The sequence below is a fragment of the Pimephales promelas genome, chromosome 6, assembly GCF_988280905.1.
Source record: "Pimephales promelas chromosome 6, fPimPro1.hap1.1, whole genome shotgun sequence".
Lineage (NCBI taxonomy): Eukaryota > Metazoa > Chordata > Actinopteri > Cypriniformes > Leuciscidae > Pimephales > Pimephales promelas.
The window spans coordinates 16,020,177-16,037,921 of NC_142774.1; the positions used below are offsets into that span (position 1 = coordinate 16,020,177).

At 38.5% G+C, this 17,745-nt stretch overlaps 1 protein-coding gene across 2 annotated transcripts in view; it reads right to left on the minus strand.

The window, feature by feature from the left end:
- The window catches only part of klf12a (Kruppel like factor 12a), a 31,839-nt gene extending 14,379 nt beyond the window's left edge, over positions 1-17,460 (minus strand). The window contains exons 1-3 of one of the 2 annotated variants that reach the window (XM_089132164.1): positions 12,356-12,720; positions 11,846-11,893; positions 2,378-2,459 (exon numbers count right to left, since the gene is read on the minus strand). In XM_089132164.1, the coding sequence (XP_088988290.1) occupies positions 2,378-2,459; positions 11,846-11,893; positions 12,356-12,378 (153 nt within the window). In that variant the 5' untranslated portion in view covers positions 12,379-12,720. Of the gene's footprint in view, positions 1-2,377; positions 2,460-11,845; positions 11,894-12,355; positions 12,721-17,246 lie in introns of those variants that run through there. The other variant, XM_039649541.2, reaches the window with a different exon arrangement.
- Between the last annotated feature and the right edge of the window lie 285 nt (positions 17,461-17,745).

Here is a 17,745-nt window from a genome sequence, read left to right on the forward strand (position 1 = left end):
CTTATTTGGTCAGGCCTGAAAATCTGGCACGCATCCTGAAGACTTCAAACATCAGACACCTTAATCTAAACCACTAGAGTAGACAAGCAATACACAGTATGCTAAAGGCAAATTAAAGCACGGTTACTTGGTGCTACTAAGAAAAAGTCCTGGCATTTCACCCAAAAATAAAAATAAATAAATAAATTATATATATGAAGAGTTCAGATGCAAAAGCCTCTAAATGCCATTTGAAATTTTCTTCTAAAACGATCATTTTTATCAAGCTTGTATATTTAAGTTCAGTAATTTCACTTAAATGACAATTAATAGGTAATCTATTAAATATACAAGCTTGATAAAAATGGTCATTTTAGAAGAAAATTTCAAATGGCATTTAGAGGCTTTTGCATCTGAACTCTTCATATATATATATGTATATATATATATATATATATTGAGAGAGAGAGAGAGAGAGAGAGAGAGAGAGAGAGAGAGAGAGAGAGAGAGCATATATGTAGCACAATGAGGCTTATTTTTAGGGGTAGGACCATAACGATTTTTGCATTGTAACATTTATTTTCATTACAAGTAGACACATTTGCCCTTGTTTAACATACACTCACCGGCCACTTTATTAGGTACACCTGTCCAACTGCTCGTTAACACTTAATTTCTAAGCAGCCAATCACATGGCGGCAACTCAGTGCATTTAGGCATGTAGACATGGTCAAGACAATCTCCTGCAGTTCAAACCGAGCATCAGTATGGGGAAGAAAGGTGATTTGAGTGACTTTGAACGTGGCATGATTGTTGGTGCCAGAAGGGCTGGTCTGAGTATTTCAGAAACTGCTAATCTACTGGGATTTTCACGCACAACCATCTCTAGGGTTTACAGAGAATGGTCCGAAAAAGAAAAAACATCCAGTGAGCGGCAGTTCTGTGGGCGGAAATGCCTTGTTGATGCCAGAGGTCAGAGGAGAATGGCCAGACTGGTTCGAGCTGATAGAAGGGCAACAGTGACTCAAATAACCACCCGTTACAACCAAGGTGGGCAGAAGAGCATCTCTGAACGCACAGTACGTCGAACTTTGAGGCAGATGGGCTACAGCAGCAGAAGACCACACCGGGTGCCACTCCTTTCAGCTAAGAACAGGAAACTGAGGCTACAATTTTCACAAGCTCATCGAAATTGGACAATAGAAGATTGGAAAAACGTTGCCTGGTCTGATGAGTCTCGATTTCTGCTGCGACATTCGGATGGTAGGTTCAGAATTTGGCGTCTACAACATGAAAGCATGGATCCATCCTGCCTTGTATCAACGGTTCAGGCTGGTGGTGGTGGTGTCATGGTGTGGGGAATATTTTCTTGGCACTCTTTGGGCCCCTTGGTACCAATTGAGCATCGTTGCAACGCCACAGCCTACCTGAGTATTGTTGCTGACCATGTCCATCCCTTTATGACCACAATGTACCCAACTTCTGATGGCTACTTTCAGCAGGATAATGTGCCATGTTATAAAGCTGGAATCATCTCAGACTGGTTTCTTGAACATGACAATGAGTTCGCTGTACTCAAATGGCCTCCACAGTCACCAGATCTCAATCCAATAGAGCATCTTTGAGATGTGGTGGAACGGGAGATTTGCATCATGGATGTGCAGCCGACAAATCTGCGGCAACAGTGTGATGCCATCATGTCAATATGGACCAAACTCCCTGAGGAATGCTTCCAGCACCTTGTTGAATCTATGCCACGAAGAATTGAGGCAGTTCTGAAGGCAAAAGGGGGTCCAACCCGTTACTAGCATGGGGTACCTAATAAAGTGGCCGGTGAGTGTATATATTGTATAACATATACAGCTGAAAGCTGTTCACTATTCAACCTAATTCATTTGTGAGACAGAAAAATGGCCAAAACCAGTGAAATATCAACTGACTTGATTCTTGTCATATTTTATTACCATTTTCCAAACTATAGCGAACTGTGATAAACTGTGAACTATAATGAAAACTATAAACTGTGATAATGTGAGAAATGTTGAAGGAATGTGTCAGAATCAATTTTGCTTTGACTGTGTTGCATGTGGGTGTAAATAATTAGGAAAGTAATTGTCCTGTCACTCAATAAAAAAAAAATCTCATTAAAAATCGACTTCTTACTTTATCTATTAAAGCCTTCATTTATTTAGGCTTTGTGACATTCACCCACCAGAATATGTATAACACTTAGTTTGATTTGATCGGTCAAGTGGTGTTTCAAGAATGCAGAAATCCTATAACAGCACTGGTTTGCATTAACTCTGTTTGCGTTCGCAGTGATCCAAACTGCGTGACTATGCTATTGGGTGTTGGAAGCCTCTGATTACACCGGTGTGACATCGCTTTGACCTCTTACCCGTCTCTGTGACTCTGCAGGATCGATTTTAACTGGCAGGGCTGGCATCCCATCCAGCATCAACATCCTGATAGCACTGTTCCTGTGAGGCATAGCAGAAAAACAACGTTAGGATCCAATAACTTGAAGTGTTAAATCACACTATGTTGTTCTGCAGACAGTCAGCCATAGTGAGGAATAGAGAAATCAAATACGTTTGCTAAAACACGTCTTCTCAACCTTCGATTTGTCTCAAATCACATAGGAGCTGTGTTTGGTGACAGTCCAACAGATAAACTGCGAGGATGGTAACAGTAAACATATGTGAGAGACTAAGCCAAATGGTTTTAATAAGCATTCATATATCATTCTTAGAAGTGTTTACTACTGCTTGAGGTATTTTACAGTCATGTGAAACGCTGTTTCATTTCACTGTACATGCAGTATAGAGCTGAAATGATAATAACGCCACCCTGACTATGGTCAAGATCTGAATAGATGCTTCGATTTCTGAAAAATCACTTGTTATTTATCAAGACAGTTCTATTTACAGTAGCCTACATCTCTTATTGTGAGCATAGTAGGGATGCGCGGCAAAAATACCGGTATATAATAAATTTCAAACGGTACAATATCATCATTTTGTTAAATTCGGTATTTGATGAGCTGCTGTTCCGAAGTTCTCCACTAGGCGGCAGTGCGCTACCGAAACTGCCGCGAGTCACGCGAAACTGGCAAACGAAGGAACACGGTGGAAATGAAGCTCATTCGGATTTCTACACGCCCGAAATTAATAAATAGAGAGAGTATGAGTGAAATAAGGCATTACTTTGCCTACTAAATTAATGAGAATAGTGTAGAAACAGACCTCAATGCACCACTCTGCAAACTTTGCTTTCAATAATGTGTTGCCATGGAATGCAACACATCAAATCTGCCGAAGCGCTCGTCAGTTGCTCATCCGGACTTGTTCAAGAGATCAACTGGTGAGTTCATCATTCAAATGATTTAATTTAGACTTTTATTGAACACTGAACAGCGCACATAAATAAGCTAGCTTATCAATTTTATCAAGCTTATCAATAAATAAGCTTATCAATTAAATATGATACGGTAAACACGAAAGCTCAAATCTTCTTTCATGACACGCTAGAACCAATTCAGTTACCGTCTCATGATCTCATCATTTTTGCAGTTTCAAACAAATATATTAATTTAATTTGAATTAATAAAGCATAAAAGTGATAGTAAAATGAATGGCATTGCTGCCGCTGTGGAGACCCATAGAGAGAGAGAGATGGTAGTAATATAAATATTAATAATATTAGCCTACAATTAAGCTACATTTGTCAACATTCACTAAGGAACCTGGCCTAACAATATAGCATTGATTAATCTAGATCAATCAGTAATAAAATGACCTAAAAATGTAATATCCTAATAAATGTTTAGCATCATAACATTACTTTTTGCAATGCATTATATGCATAATATGAACCCAAACCCAAACACAATAAATGCAATAAATGTTGATAATTCTCTGTTGATGCATGACAGCTAATGGTTTACGTCATTTCATTTATTCTATTATGTTAATCTATTATTATAGATATTAACCTATTTTAATTGTATAATATCAGTGTTTTTTTTCCTCCCAAATCAAAATTTTAACTACACATAATTTGTTTATTTTTAAAATTGTGATATGTTTTTTTTTTTTTTGGATACTTTTCTTTGCACATATGGTAGTTGAGAGTTTCAAGCAGTGTTTAATAAAATTGTTTCAATTCGCTTAAATTTAGACTTTTTTTTTTTCGACTGTGGTATCGATTTATTATCGATACCGAGGTATTAGGTTCTGGTATCGCATCGAAGCCAAAATTGTGGTATCGAGCCATCCCTAGAGCATAGCAGCTTAAAAACAATTGCCTCAAATTTTGCTATTTTGGACTTTTTTACAGTGACAGTACTGAATTATAATATCTGGCTAGACATTAGTTACCCAATAAGGAATGTTATAATACATAACTTTGTAATGACATTGGCCATGTTGTCACATTCAGTTAAGATGCCATTAAACATGGGTAGTTTCAGCAAGGAAAGAAGCATTATACAGCAGTGTTTACAGCAGTCAGTATACATTTAGTGTGTTCATGATTCAACGTGGTGTGTGTGTGTGTGTGTGTGCATTTGTTTGAACCATGTACACACTTTTTAAATGAAAAAGTGAACTGTCCATGTACTAAATGTCAACAAATAGCTTCCAATTTCCAGACAGCAGGAAATTAGAGGTGTGAAACATTTACACTTCCACAAATGACTAGAATTCAAATGGACAAGCTGTGACTTTCACTACCAGAGAATCACCCTCTGCTAGCAAATACAAGTGCCCTGCTTCAGCAATGCCATTATAAATGTAACTGGTAGGCAATGGGCCAATTACATGATACAAATTTCCCCCGGATCTATTGATTTAAATCTTCAATACGGCTATTCAATGAGGGTGATTTTAAATTCTGAATTACAATGAATTTGTTAATATCAAAAAATGTCATGGTGATACAGCTTCCCTAATATCTTATTTAAGAAAAAACTAAAAGAAAGAATTAAAAAAAAATATCTTAAAATAAATCCATAAAGCAGTTTGGCACAATCTCTTATTAATATATTGTATAAAAAATGTTTTAACAAAACCACTTCACTAAGTCATGTGAAACCAACATGGAGGGAAAAAAAAGTAATTATCAATAATATCAAAGAGGACCCTTATGAAAAGTCTCTTCAAATAGTTGATCATTTGACTTTTTTATGACAAAACAAGTTTGTACTGTAAGTCAGGTTGTAAAACATCAAATTGTGAGACTCAAAAAATATATGAGTTTAATAATAAAAAAACTTATTTTTAATGGTTCATTCAGTTTCAAATTTTCATAAAATGGTACAAACGTACATAAAACAGAGTGTACGTAAGAACATGGCACATCGTGAACACTTTGTCATTGACCTTTATCACATTTTTGAGGAAATTCTTAAAGGGGTCATCAGATGCCCATTTTCAACAAGTTGGTCTGATTCTTTAGGGTCTTCATGTAAAGTTTGTAGCATACTTTGGTTAAAAGTCCTCAATGGATGTGTAAAACAACACCCTTTTTACCTCCTCAAAACAGCTCTGTTCAAAGCGACCCGTTTTGGTAAATGTCTCTTTAAATGATAATGAGCAACTGATTTTTTTTTTTTTTTTACTAAAACTAAACACAGAAGAATAGGCAGCATTGGCTCACAAACTTGCATGAAGTGCATTTATAAGTGTTGCATAAGTCATAAGCTCCCTTGGTTCTTGGAGGTCATGGTGTTAGCCCAGTCTCATAACTCTACATCACTGACAAAAAGAGGAGGTGGATTATATCTGGAAATCACCTGATTTCTTCTTGTTCCTGCAGTGCTTGCAGATTCATTAGAGAGACTGAAAACTGCTGACTGTTTTGGCTTCTGTTGACCTGGTTAGTTTAGACCTGCCTCTCTATATGTGTGTGTGCGCGCCATAATCCTTGGCAGACAGGAAACGGGTGGGGTCCGAAAGGCTGTGCCCACTTAAAACCCCTACTTCCAAATGCTGTGTATATCCATGTGAGCCTGGGTTTTCAAAACAGAGAACGCCCAAACCCACATTAATGGCACCAATCTGAAGACACTTCACTTCCCCATGAGTGCTCCTACCAGAGAATCTAAACTTTAAAGCATTGGTGCACACCACACCCAAGTGCTGATTGACAGCACCCAACGTCACATGTGTACAGTACAGTAACACCTCATACAGCATATTTAAGGCTTCTACGAGTTCTCTGGTAAAACCATTATAATTTTTTGATTGTTTGGGGCTGGTTGGACCTTGTGGTATTTGAGGTCTACCTCGACAGCATTTATAGCGTCAGACCATAGGTGCACTTTCAAAACAAAGGCTTATTCCAAAAGGTAAGAGGTAACACACTGAACAATCAGCTAAAACTAGCTGAACACCCTACGCAATTCCTACGAATTCGTACGAGTGATTAAAAAGTGGCTAATTCGTACAAATTCATACGACCTCACTCGTACGAATTCGTACGATTTGTCCAAACCCACGTGATGGGTAGGTTTAGGGGCGGGGTCATGGGTAGGTCATTCGTACAAATTCATACGAATTGGCCAATTCGTAAAATATGTACGATTTAGCAAAAACATACTAATTCGTACGAGTGAGGTCGTACGAATTAGCCACCTCGTAAAATTCATACGAATTCTCGTGAGATCGGGTTGGAACACTATTGGCCAGAGTGGGAGGCAAGCTTGACCAGCTTAAACCAGCTAAGACCAGCCAACAAGTGTGATAAAGTAGTTTTATCTAATGGCAAATTCATGGATGTTATTAAAGTATTAAGTCATTAGCTTAGCAACATGCTAACTTCAAAATTGAAAACGAGATCTAACAAAGCAAATCATCCTTGGTACTAGTGTTGTCAAAAAACTCGGTACTTCGGTACCAAGTCGGTACTAAAAAAAAAAAAATGTTACGGTACCAGCTTTTCTAGGTACCGAATACCAGGTTTGTCCAGTTCTGTTCTAGACGCGATGTCTGAAACGTGCACAGTTGCGTCCTCTTCATAACGCTGATATGGCTCTCTCTCTCTGAATCCACTTGTTGACACGAAAGGAGGAAAGAGCCACATATGGAAATATTTTGGATTAGGCTAATGTCACGTTGCCATAAGAGGCCGATTACATGCAAATTCGCAATTTCAAATATAGGCGTGATTCAAGCGCGCTCCTAATAAAAACTCGTTGGCGTTGCATAGCAACGACAGACGCCGCGTGAGAGCAAGCGCTTTGGAAAGAATAAGCACGCGCAAAAATATAATTAAAAAACACGCGCGACATGTAAACGGCCTCTAAAGTGCTTTCGGGGTAGTTTTACGAGTACATGAGCACAGTAGTATCTACCCGACACCAGAGTACTATGGTATTAGTATTGTCATTTAATGTCAGTGCCAGTTCTAGGCGTATTCTTACCTTTATAACTCAGCAGGTTTAAAAAGCCTTTTTAAAATTAAATATGAATGCAGTTTTAGATTAATAAAAGGACAGTCAAGTCAAATAAAACATGTTTTATGGTAATGCTACAAAGATACCATTCATAAACATTACTTAGTTATCAACACATTGAGTGAACAATATATTTTTACAACATTAATTAATGTTTGAAAATGTTATTTATTACAAACACCTGATTGTTCATGTTTGTTCACTTAATTCATTGTGCATTAAATAAATAATGGATTAAAACTTTACAAACAACTTTAAAAATGTGTTAGTGTATACTATTGTTTATTTTAGGTCATTTTATCTAATCTTTTTCTAAAGTGTTTATAATACAAATGTACAGTTTCCATACTTGTAACCGTGATAAACACTTAAATATATGTAAATTTAAACTAAGCTTTGGTACCGAAATTGGTACCGAGAACCGTGAATTTTAACTGGTATCGGTACCGAATACTGAAATTTTGGTACCGTGACAACACTACTTGGTACATTTCACTCAGAGAGAAAGCAGTGACTCCACATTTTTTTTGTGGGGAAGTTGCCAAGTATCATCAGAATGTGACCTTGGGTCGGAGCAGCTTCCTGCCCACTGCCATGCTACTGATAACCAGGCTCGAATCTCACCAACAATGTCTCCTGTACAAACATCTTCCTCGTCTCAACTCTTCCCTTTTCTCCTTCCTCCCCAGGAAAGATAACAGACACAACTTAGTCTTTTTACTCACAAAACTTTGAGATACTGCTCCCAAAATCAGACCTCTCCCTTTTAAAATTGATCTTATTAACCAAGTGCTGAAAAATTGAGCACACTGCTCTGGATCTGTCCCCAAGATGCAGACTTCTTCTGGATTCTCCTGCTTTGCGTAATTGTCTTTTGCCAAAAAGCCTTGAGTGACTTCAGACTTTCCATTTCAACAGAGCTCATTTTCCTTGGCAGGACAACTTCTGTCGGATAGAGCCAGGACATTGTCAAACCTCCAAGAGAGAAAAAGTGAGGGAGAGAAGAAGTGTGTGTGTGTGTACGTGTGTGTGAGGAACTGCACGGGAGAGGTGTGCTATTACACTATTTGAATCAACTGTGAATGCACAGCAACGTTTAAAAAAAAATATTGGCCAGACCCTTGAAGTAAAACAATGCCAGGAACAGATGTGGCCACTAATATAAACATTCCAGTCTTCTGTACCGACTCTTCTTGTTCAGCAGATCTCTGAACAATTTCATCTGAACTTGTGATGCCACTAAATATGCTCATAAATAATATTCTCTCATTCTCTCTTGGTTCCTGTTAGAATATTCTCGTTTTGTTCCTATCCATGTCTATTTATCGATGAGATCTACTCTATCAGTGATTGAACTGTGGTAAATGTGGTCCCCAGGTGGGACATTTCTCTCTTAACCCCGGAACACACCAAGCCGACGGTCGGCCGTCTGGCAGATTTTGTGCGTCGGCCAACTAAGTTTCCTCCCTGTGATGCGCACGGTTCCGTGCCGTTGGCTGAAAATAGTCCTCATCGGCTTTGTTTCGCCCGATTCCACATGTTGAATCGGCATCGGGCCGTTGGGGAAAGAGAGAACTCTGATTGGCTGTTCAGCTTAGTGAAAGAGTCAGTGCACGAGAATAAAAGCAAAACAAAGAAGCAAAGAAGTCAAAACGGTAAAGGTAGAAGGCTGTTCTTATGTTACGTCTTCTTACCCGAGTGTTCCTTGGCGAATATTTCAATATTAACATGAGCGGAGTGGCAGACTGAGTGGAGTGCCACGCCAATTTGTATTTCCATTTTTGGCGTGCTATCAAGACGCATAATCGCTTTTCATCGTGTTTATGAACGCCGTTGACTTAACGTTATATAAATATATGACTTACCTCAACCCCGTCCCTAAACCTAACCGTCACTGGGGTTAATGGCATTTATGACTGTTCCCTTACCATCCTAGGTAAAAAAAAGATATGACTTACCTCAACCCAATCCCTAAACTTAACCGTCACTGGGGTTAATGGCGTTTATGACTGGAGATTTGACTGCGTGTTCAGACACGTGGAATGACGCGGACGTTAATGGTGTAGACATACACGCGGATAGCTCAAAATGCGTAGAGATAACACGCCACCTGACTCGAAAGTGGCGTGTATGTTTACGCAAAAGTCATGATGTCATGTTGGGAGTGGAATAAAGAAAGTGTTTAGCAGGATTGATATTCAAAATGGTAAGCACACGTTGCTTTGTTTACGTTATGTGTATCTGCTGCCAGCAGCGTCAGTTTTCCTTTTTGAATGACGAATATAGACATATCTGCAGAAATAGACAGTTGGCTCATTAAACGCAGGCGCAGAACGCACATTATAGCTGAAAGTCGGCTGCAGTTCTCTCGGTGTGTTCAAGTGCAGCTTTTTACCTCGACGAGAGGCGACAACACAGTCGGCTTTCATCAGCGCTAGTTCGTTGGCGTCGGGTTGGTGTGTTCCGGGCTTCATAGACAGACAGACAGATATAGATATAGACCATTTTGCAAGATGTAAACAACACTGGTCCAGAAGCACTTCCTGTTTCAGTTTTTTAACACTACATAAAAGCTGGGATAAAATACAATATAAAACTGAACCAAAAAGTTAAACAAACATCTTTAAGATATTTTCTTTACATGTGAAATAAAGAAAACAGTTACAAACTGAAACAGGAAGTGTTTCTGGACCAGTGTTGTTTACATCTTGCAAAATGGTCTATATATATAATTCACTCAACTCAACATGGACTCAACACCACAACTGTATTGCTCACAATCTCAAATTCTGCTGTGTCAAATTTTGTGTCTAAATATACGTACGTTCAATATTAACTTTTAAAGGATTGTTTATGTAACTGTTGTATGCAAGGGATAATGCACCGCTACCATGGATAATGTTTACATCACCCCATTTCTCACAGAGCTACTTGCCACAGAAGTAAATAATTCAACACAAAATAGTGATTTGAGTTCAAATGTTGTAAAACAAACTCAAAGCTTCGGCAAAGATACAAGTTATTGGCAAGCTGCTTTAAGTAAAGACAAACAAACAAGTTTAAACAAGACAAACATATAATGGATAATGTACTGTCCTCACACACAGCTTCATCAAGCAAATACTTATTGACATGTTGATTTGACCTGAAATTGTTTCAAAATCAAACTATTTTTTAAAAGTATTACACTAAGGATCTTTCAAAACAAATGATCTGACAACGAGACGAAAACTACATCAATATTACTGTAAAACGAATAATGACAACCTCTGAAGGGAATGTTCGAAAGGTGATAAAAGAGTCAACCAAGTAGCACTGATGTTTTGCGGACAGTCCATAAACAAGCTCTACGAGAGTTGTCAATTTGTTAAGTTCTAAAAAAAATGTTAACAATTCTTAAAAGAACAATCAAAGGTGGCCCAAACACTTCAAATTCTACACTAAGACCGTGTGTCCACCAAAGCGTTTTTCTGGCGTATGTTTTCAATTGTTTTCAATGGGAGCGCCGCGTTTTTAAACGCCATGAGCGTAACGAGGTGCTGAGCGTTTTTTTCACGTTGAAGCGCCGAGCGCCCAGCGTTTTTACTGGTCGCCGCCTCACCGGGAGTTGAAAAATTTTCAACTTTGTATAAAATGCAGCGCTCATCACTGTCACTTTTTACCCACCCGTCCAATCTCAGTGGAGGAGGGGCGGGACTAAACCACACCGACCAACTGTCACAACATTCTTTCTGTACAACGACATCAACCAACAGAGCAAACCGAACAAAATGGATGAAAAATACATTTTTAGTATGAAACAAATAATCTGCAAAATCAGTTACAAGTAAACCGCTGCGCTGACAAAACCCTCTCAAGCACCCAAAGCACGGCGTCTTCAGCAGAGTGTCTAGCGTTTTCAGGTGGCTAAAAACGCTTTGGTGGACACATGGCCTAAATGGTAGTTGGAGAATTTATCGAGTCAGTGATCGTTCAGGAAATCTTGATCAAACTGACTGACCTCCTGGCGGCTCATTTCACTCACCTAGTGGTGATCGGTAGTTGTAAAGAGATTTTGGCATTATGGCTACAATAATAAACATTTTAGACATGATGTTGATATAAAACCCTAGAATGCTCTTCATGGATGAAATAGCCTTCTCTCTCAGCCTCACAATCGATGCTTTGTGTGAAGATTCATCTGCTCCTCGCAGTCTTTAAAGTAAATAAACACTACAGAACGTCTCCAGCAGATTCCTCAAATTTAGTTAAAAAAAAAATCAGGCTTCTGCATATTCCACTTGCCTTCAGAGAGAACTAGGAGTGAACACGCTCACTTACTTACACATCTGCTATTGATTTGAGGGGAGCCTGGAACCCCTCCGTTTAAATCTGTCAGTGTTAGGAGCGGATAAGTTAGTATTTACTGACCTCATGTGGGACCTACTTGCCTCCTGCCATACAGGTGACAGCGCCTGTCTGTGAATGGAAAGTCTGTCAAATGTCGATCAGGCCATCTATCAGGTATATGGAAAATGAATATGAAGAGTTCAGATGCAAAAGCCTCTAAATGCCATTTGAAATTTTCTTCTTTAATGATGATTTTTTATCAAACTTGTATATTTAAGTTCAGTAATTTCACTTAAATAACAATTAATAGGTAATTATCATTGCCATTTAAGTGAAATCACTGAACTTAAATATACAAGCTTGATAAAAATGATCATTCTAGAAGAAAATTTCAAATGGCACTTAGAGGCTTTTGCATCTGAACTCTTCATATGTAGATTTGAAAATGATTGTTGAATCACAGAAGCTACAATCAGTTTCTTTTGCCAAGAGATTTCTATTTAATATGTAGCATGTGTCAGATAGATTGAAACAGGCATATAAGAATAAGGCTAAATGAGAAGAAGTCATTGCAGATCTTCTTAGTCTTACCCCTTTATGTATAATCCAACCATGTGTCTTTTCTGTCTCACAGAAGACTAAGTCGATGGAAGTACCAGGCAGTGCGCTCTGAAAAGTGAAAGTGTCAACAAATGTTTTTCCTGTTTCGCAAACAACTCAACTAAACCTCAAGACACAGTCTGCATTTTTTTTTTTTTGCCCCATCTTGTCTGTAATATCTTCCTCATCTGCACAGTGTGTTGTAAGAAGTTATTGCAGGTTCGAGATCAGCTTTACAATGGTGAAGATCAAGCCCTCACTAAGCAAGACTGCTTCCAGATCAGGCAAAAAAAAAGATGACAAATGGCCTCTTGGTCACAGCTTGGACTGGTTTGCTGTGCTCTCTTCCATGAAAACAGCGGGCCAGAAACATCTGAAGCTCTCTCTCTCTCTCTGGTGTTCCGCTGGACAGGGTGAGACAGATGTGTGTAATTTGACTTGAACTATTGAACCGCATGTTTATTATCAGAGGTCTGGCACACACCAGGTTGCGCAATATCTGAAGGCCATGTTATTAGGCAATATTGTGCAATGTGTGGCGTCGACCGTGAAGAGTTTAAGAAAAATGTGCTCCTTGAAAATTAGAGGTTGAATAATAGGGGCAACTAACAATTTTAACATTCCCTAATGCAGGTCAGTTGACTCAAACTAATCATAGAGTGACTGTGTGGACTTCCTGTTTTTTATTAGGAAGCAGCCTCTGAGAGGCACATTTTTTGGATCGTGTCTGCTCTAAATAGTAGAAAATGAGCCCATCTCTATTTAAGCTAGAGTTAATTGTGCTCAGCTGAGCAATCTATTTTGCACTTTGTACAGTGTTACAGCTTTCTGTCTTCACACCTCTGATTGCTCTCAAATTGGTGAAGTATATACAGAAGGAAATTACATTTTCAACTGTTTTGGAGAGGACACGCATTTTCTATGCTGTGCTTGCATGGCTATGATTGGGCGGGCAGGCTGTATAGCTAAAAATGTATATCTAGATAGTTTAATGTTATATATTTTTGTTTTAGATTTTAAAAAAATGCTTGTATATATATTTATTAAATTGTTCAGAAATTGCTTATTGTTTTATTGAAATATATATATATATTAATACATGCCATTTTTTGTTATTATTTTAATTTTTTTAGTCAAAATTCACCTTTATATATGGTATTGTGTGCCATATAAGACAACACAATGGTAAAGGATGAATGGGACTGGACTGTGATTCAGGCTTGACTCTATATTGTTTATATATATATATATATATATATATATATATATATATATATAATTAATAAAACACTTAAAAAGGCATAAAATCCAATTGAATCAAGGATCAATTAAATAATTCATACAATAATTGAACCAATTACCTATTTAAATAGACTATTTAGCCTATTACCTAATTATTTTAAACCTTACTCTATTTAAATTGTGGACAACGAGAGGTCACACAAGTAACAAAGACAAACGTTTTAGTGAATTTCATAGGCAAAATTCATAATATTGGTTAGTTCTACATCACCAGAAAAGAATTGCAAATACATCATGAATATACAATATGTCACCCTGCCGTCCAAACAACCACCCACTAAGGTGTTTGAAAGTCTTGCCTGTTTCACAGCTGGAGGAGATCTGCCCTCATTCCCAGTAGGCTGTGCGGACTCAGGGGGCAGCGATAGCCCTTCCCAGCTGTCCTCGGCATTGTGGGAAAGCCTGAGCCTCTTCTAGAGCAGTGCCAGAAAAGATTCGGCCCCTAAAGCGCAGCGTGAGTGCCAGTAACCAAGCATGCTAACTAGCGTGACTGCTAACCACCCAGAGACCAAACCTCATACAAAAAGTAAACTTACAGAAAAGAAGCGAAGAGAGAAAGGAAGCAGAAGGAGTGGAGGACAGGAAAGGATGTGATTGCTAGAGATAACGCAGCCCTTCCAAAACAGATAATGACCACAAAACACTCTTTTTTTCTTTCTCACAAGGCATGTGTTTTTACCCCTTGAACAATATTAGCCCTCTTCCCTGAGTGTTATGATGCCCCCGCTCGTAATGAGCAAGGCAGCTGTGTTTGTTTTCCAGCAGTGCATGCTCACACAGGGCTGGGTAAGAATTGTTTTTCCTTCGCTGCCCTCGGTGAGGCTGGAAAGCTCACAGCTGCAACTAAAGAAAAAAAGTGGAGAAAGTGAACAAGAACCAACAACTGCAGGTGAAAACCAAAGAGGAGACTGAAAGGAGAGAGAGAGAGCACAATGTAAAGAGGTTGAGAAAAAGTACAGATTTCTGTACTTCTGAAATAATTTGCCCTGACGACACAGCTGTGGAGCTGAAGACAACTGTCTGGCTTTGACAGATCTCTATAACCAGGAACAGATCACACATGAAACTCTTTCCCTCTTCCTCTTGCGTTTTGGAGGTCAGGTCCCTCCAGGAGTGGTTGTGGGGTCAGAGGTCAAAGTTCAGTCAAAGTGTTCACAGGAAGTGTATCCGCTGCAGACTCTGGTTTGGAGCCCTTTTGCAGAGCTCTGTTTAATGAGCCAGGCGGTCACTGGGGAGATCTGCTGTTTCCCGTACTGTACAGGAACCTCCCTGCCACTTCACTCTTTGTAGGCTGGTGACTCACAAAGGAGATTTAGTTCCTCTGATTTGTGTTTTATATGCACATATGTGTAGGTGCATGTCTGTGTGAAAGCATCTGGGTTTCTATGCCAAGAAAAGCTCCACTGAAAATCATTTTGAAAGTGAAAGCTTCAGTACTCCAATTTAGATGTACATTAGGTCCCAATGAATATATGTTGACTAGTAGGGATGATAATCTAAGTAATCAAAAGTAACAATACTAGTCTTTCTGTATTATTGATATCACGGAGCACCAAGTTTGGTTCCCGAGTGTTGTCTTGGTGTCACATGAATGAACAAATGCTCTTCTTAGCTAAAAAGCTTGTCTTATTTGGCTTGAGTATTAATGTAACACAGTCAGTGAGTGTAAAACGGTAAGACAAAAAAAGGGATGTGTCAAAATATCAGAGATGTGCAATAGGTCTGGCTTTGTATTTTACTGTATTTATAATCCAATATAAAGGTATACTATTATACCATTAAGTAATATGTAGGCTACCTGTATTGTATATTACACACACTCTTTAGGGGTAAATAAGGTACAGAGATGTACGAGAATATAACATACTTTTTGATTTTTATTAACTACATGGTAAATAAATAAATACTTTTTTGTTTAAATTTAATCAAAATTATTTTCTTACTTTTATTTTTGAAATTTCACTATCATGCCAACCCTAATACTAATCACACCATAACTAAATAAACATGTTTTTACAATCCACAATACTTCATACGGTTTTACACAATACAAGTAAAACATCCTATCCATCCATGTTTCAAACTGCGTGTATAATGATGCTGGAGCCTATCCCAGTGTCTCGGATCATTGGCAGAAAACCATCCTATATGCATGGCCAGTCCATTACAAACTTTAAACACAAAAACTCTTTCCACACCTGATTCACACCCCCTCAAACTATTGATTCAAATCATGTTTGCACGAAGCCCACACATTCACCCTTTAGCTCCCTCTCACGCCCACTTTGTGTTCCTAAAGACCACATCTACAACAACAACCACCCAGAGGTGAACCTGCCTGAACTACCGCTGACTCACTGGATCATTCAAGCGCCATAGTAAAAGGAAACTTTACTTATTTTATTGATGTTTCAGGTGAAGAAATCCATCCAAAAACACAAGACCTAATGACCCCCGAACTTCCTCTCTATGCAACTGCAGCACAAAGCTCATCCGGTGTAGACATGGCAGACACCAGACACCAATAGACACTAGAGGAACTCTCAGGTGCGGTTTCAGTTCTGTGGTGCAGACGATGCTGTATATTTATAGCTACTTAAATTGTATTTAACTCGAATTGTTCTGTGGTTTTCTTGAATGATGATTAATTATTTATTCAGAGCTTTGAAGGTCTGATTGACTTGGCTAGGAAAACCATGTCACATACTTGAGAGGGAAACCACTGGCAGATGGAGAGACACAAAATCGTCCATGCCAAATCAGACCAACAGATGCAACTCCTCTAGTTCTTTACTAGACTACAACAAAGCTACTGTTCTTCTGTGCAGTTCTTATATTTACACCATATACTGCATTTATCATGTAATGTTCATTTGTCAGTATCTGAAGCAGTAGGAGAGAGGGAGGGAGAGAGAGAGAGAGAGAGAGAGAGAGAGAGAGAGAGAGAGAGAGAGAGAGAGAGTCAACTGGATGCAATCCTGGAGTCTTTCATAAGTAGCCCCCCACAAAAAAATAAATAAAACAAAAACAAAACAACAACAAACAAACAATCATATAGCATTTATATAACATCCAAAATGTGCAGAGAACCACATAGCAGCCCTTATATGACATAACACATAGGAAGAGAGAACCAAAACTCAAAACCAAACTCAAGACAGCAAAACTGTAAACACGTTATCAAATTATCAATAATGCACTTAAATAATATACTGTAAAAAACTTAGGCTATAGATTTACTAAGAATTCAGGTCATAAAGTCAGGGGTCACATATTAAACAATTACACAAATATGTCAACAGCAATAAAAGTGAAAAAGAACCCCCAAATAAAACATCTGCCACATTAATAATAACTCTTTTACTATTGAAAAGTATTACTGACAAATGGACAGTTCTGTTAACATTGAATATTTTTTGTAAGTTTATTCAAAAATAAAGGTATTAATGTGCTCTTATTTACAGTGACGATTGTAACTGTCAGTTAAATGACAGCTGACAGGTCTGCAGTCAAACAAACTAACAGAGTAAGAAGTGGTAGCTAAACGGAAAGGAAAAACATCGGACAGTAGGCTACTAACCTTGTTTATTAGCCTCAGTAATTGAGAGCGAGAACACTATCCTTAGAGCGTCCTTTTGTCTCCCTCTTTTCTGTCTTGTCTTCCTCTGTCGCACTTTCTGATGTGACCCCCTTCTCTCTCTCTCTTCCCTCCTCCGCCGTGTGTTTCTCAGGAGGAAATGAATGGATGGCTCACACGGTGCTGTTACTCACAGAGCTCGAGTCACATGACCAGGCTGAATGAAGGGAGGGGGTGGACCCTCGGGCTGCCAGGCAAGAGGACAAGCAGTGTGTGTGTGTGACTACGAAAATGTTGTGGGTGTTTATCTATGTATTTATGTGTTGCAAATGTTAACTTTCTGCAGGAGACAAAGATCTCAAATGATTCTCAAAAGTCAGAAATTTGAATATGAACTAAACATTTCTCATCAGCTACACATTCATTTTAGCTCTCTTATTATATGCCAAAAAAAAAAAAAAAAAGTCAAAAGTCTACTTTATTATGTCTCATACACTAATAC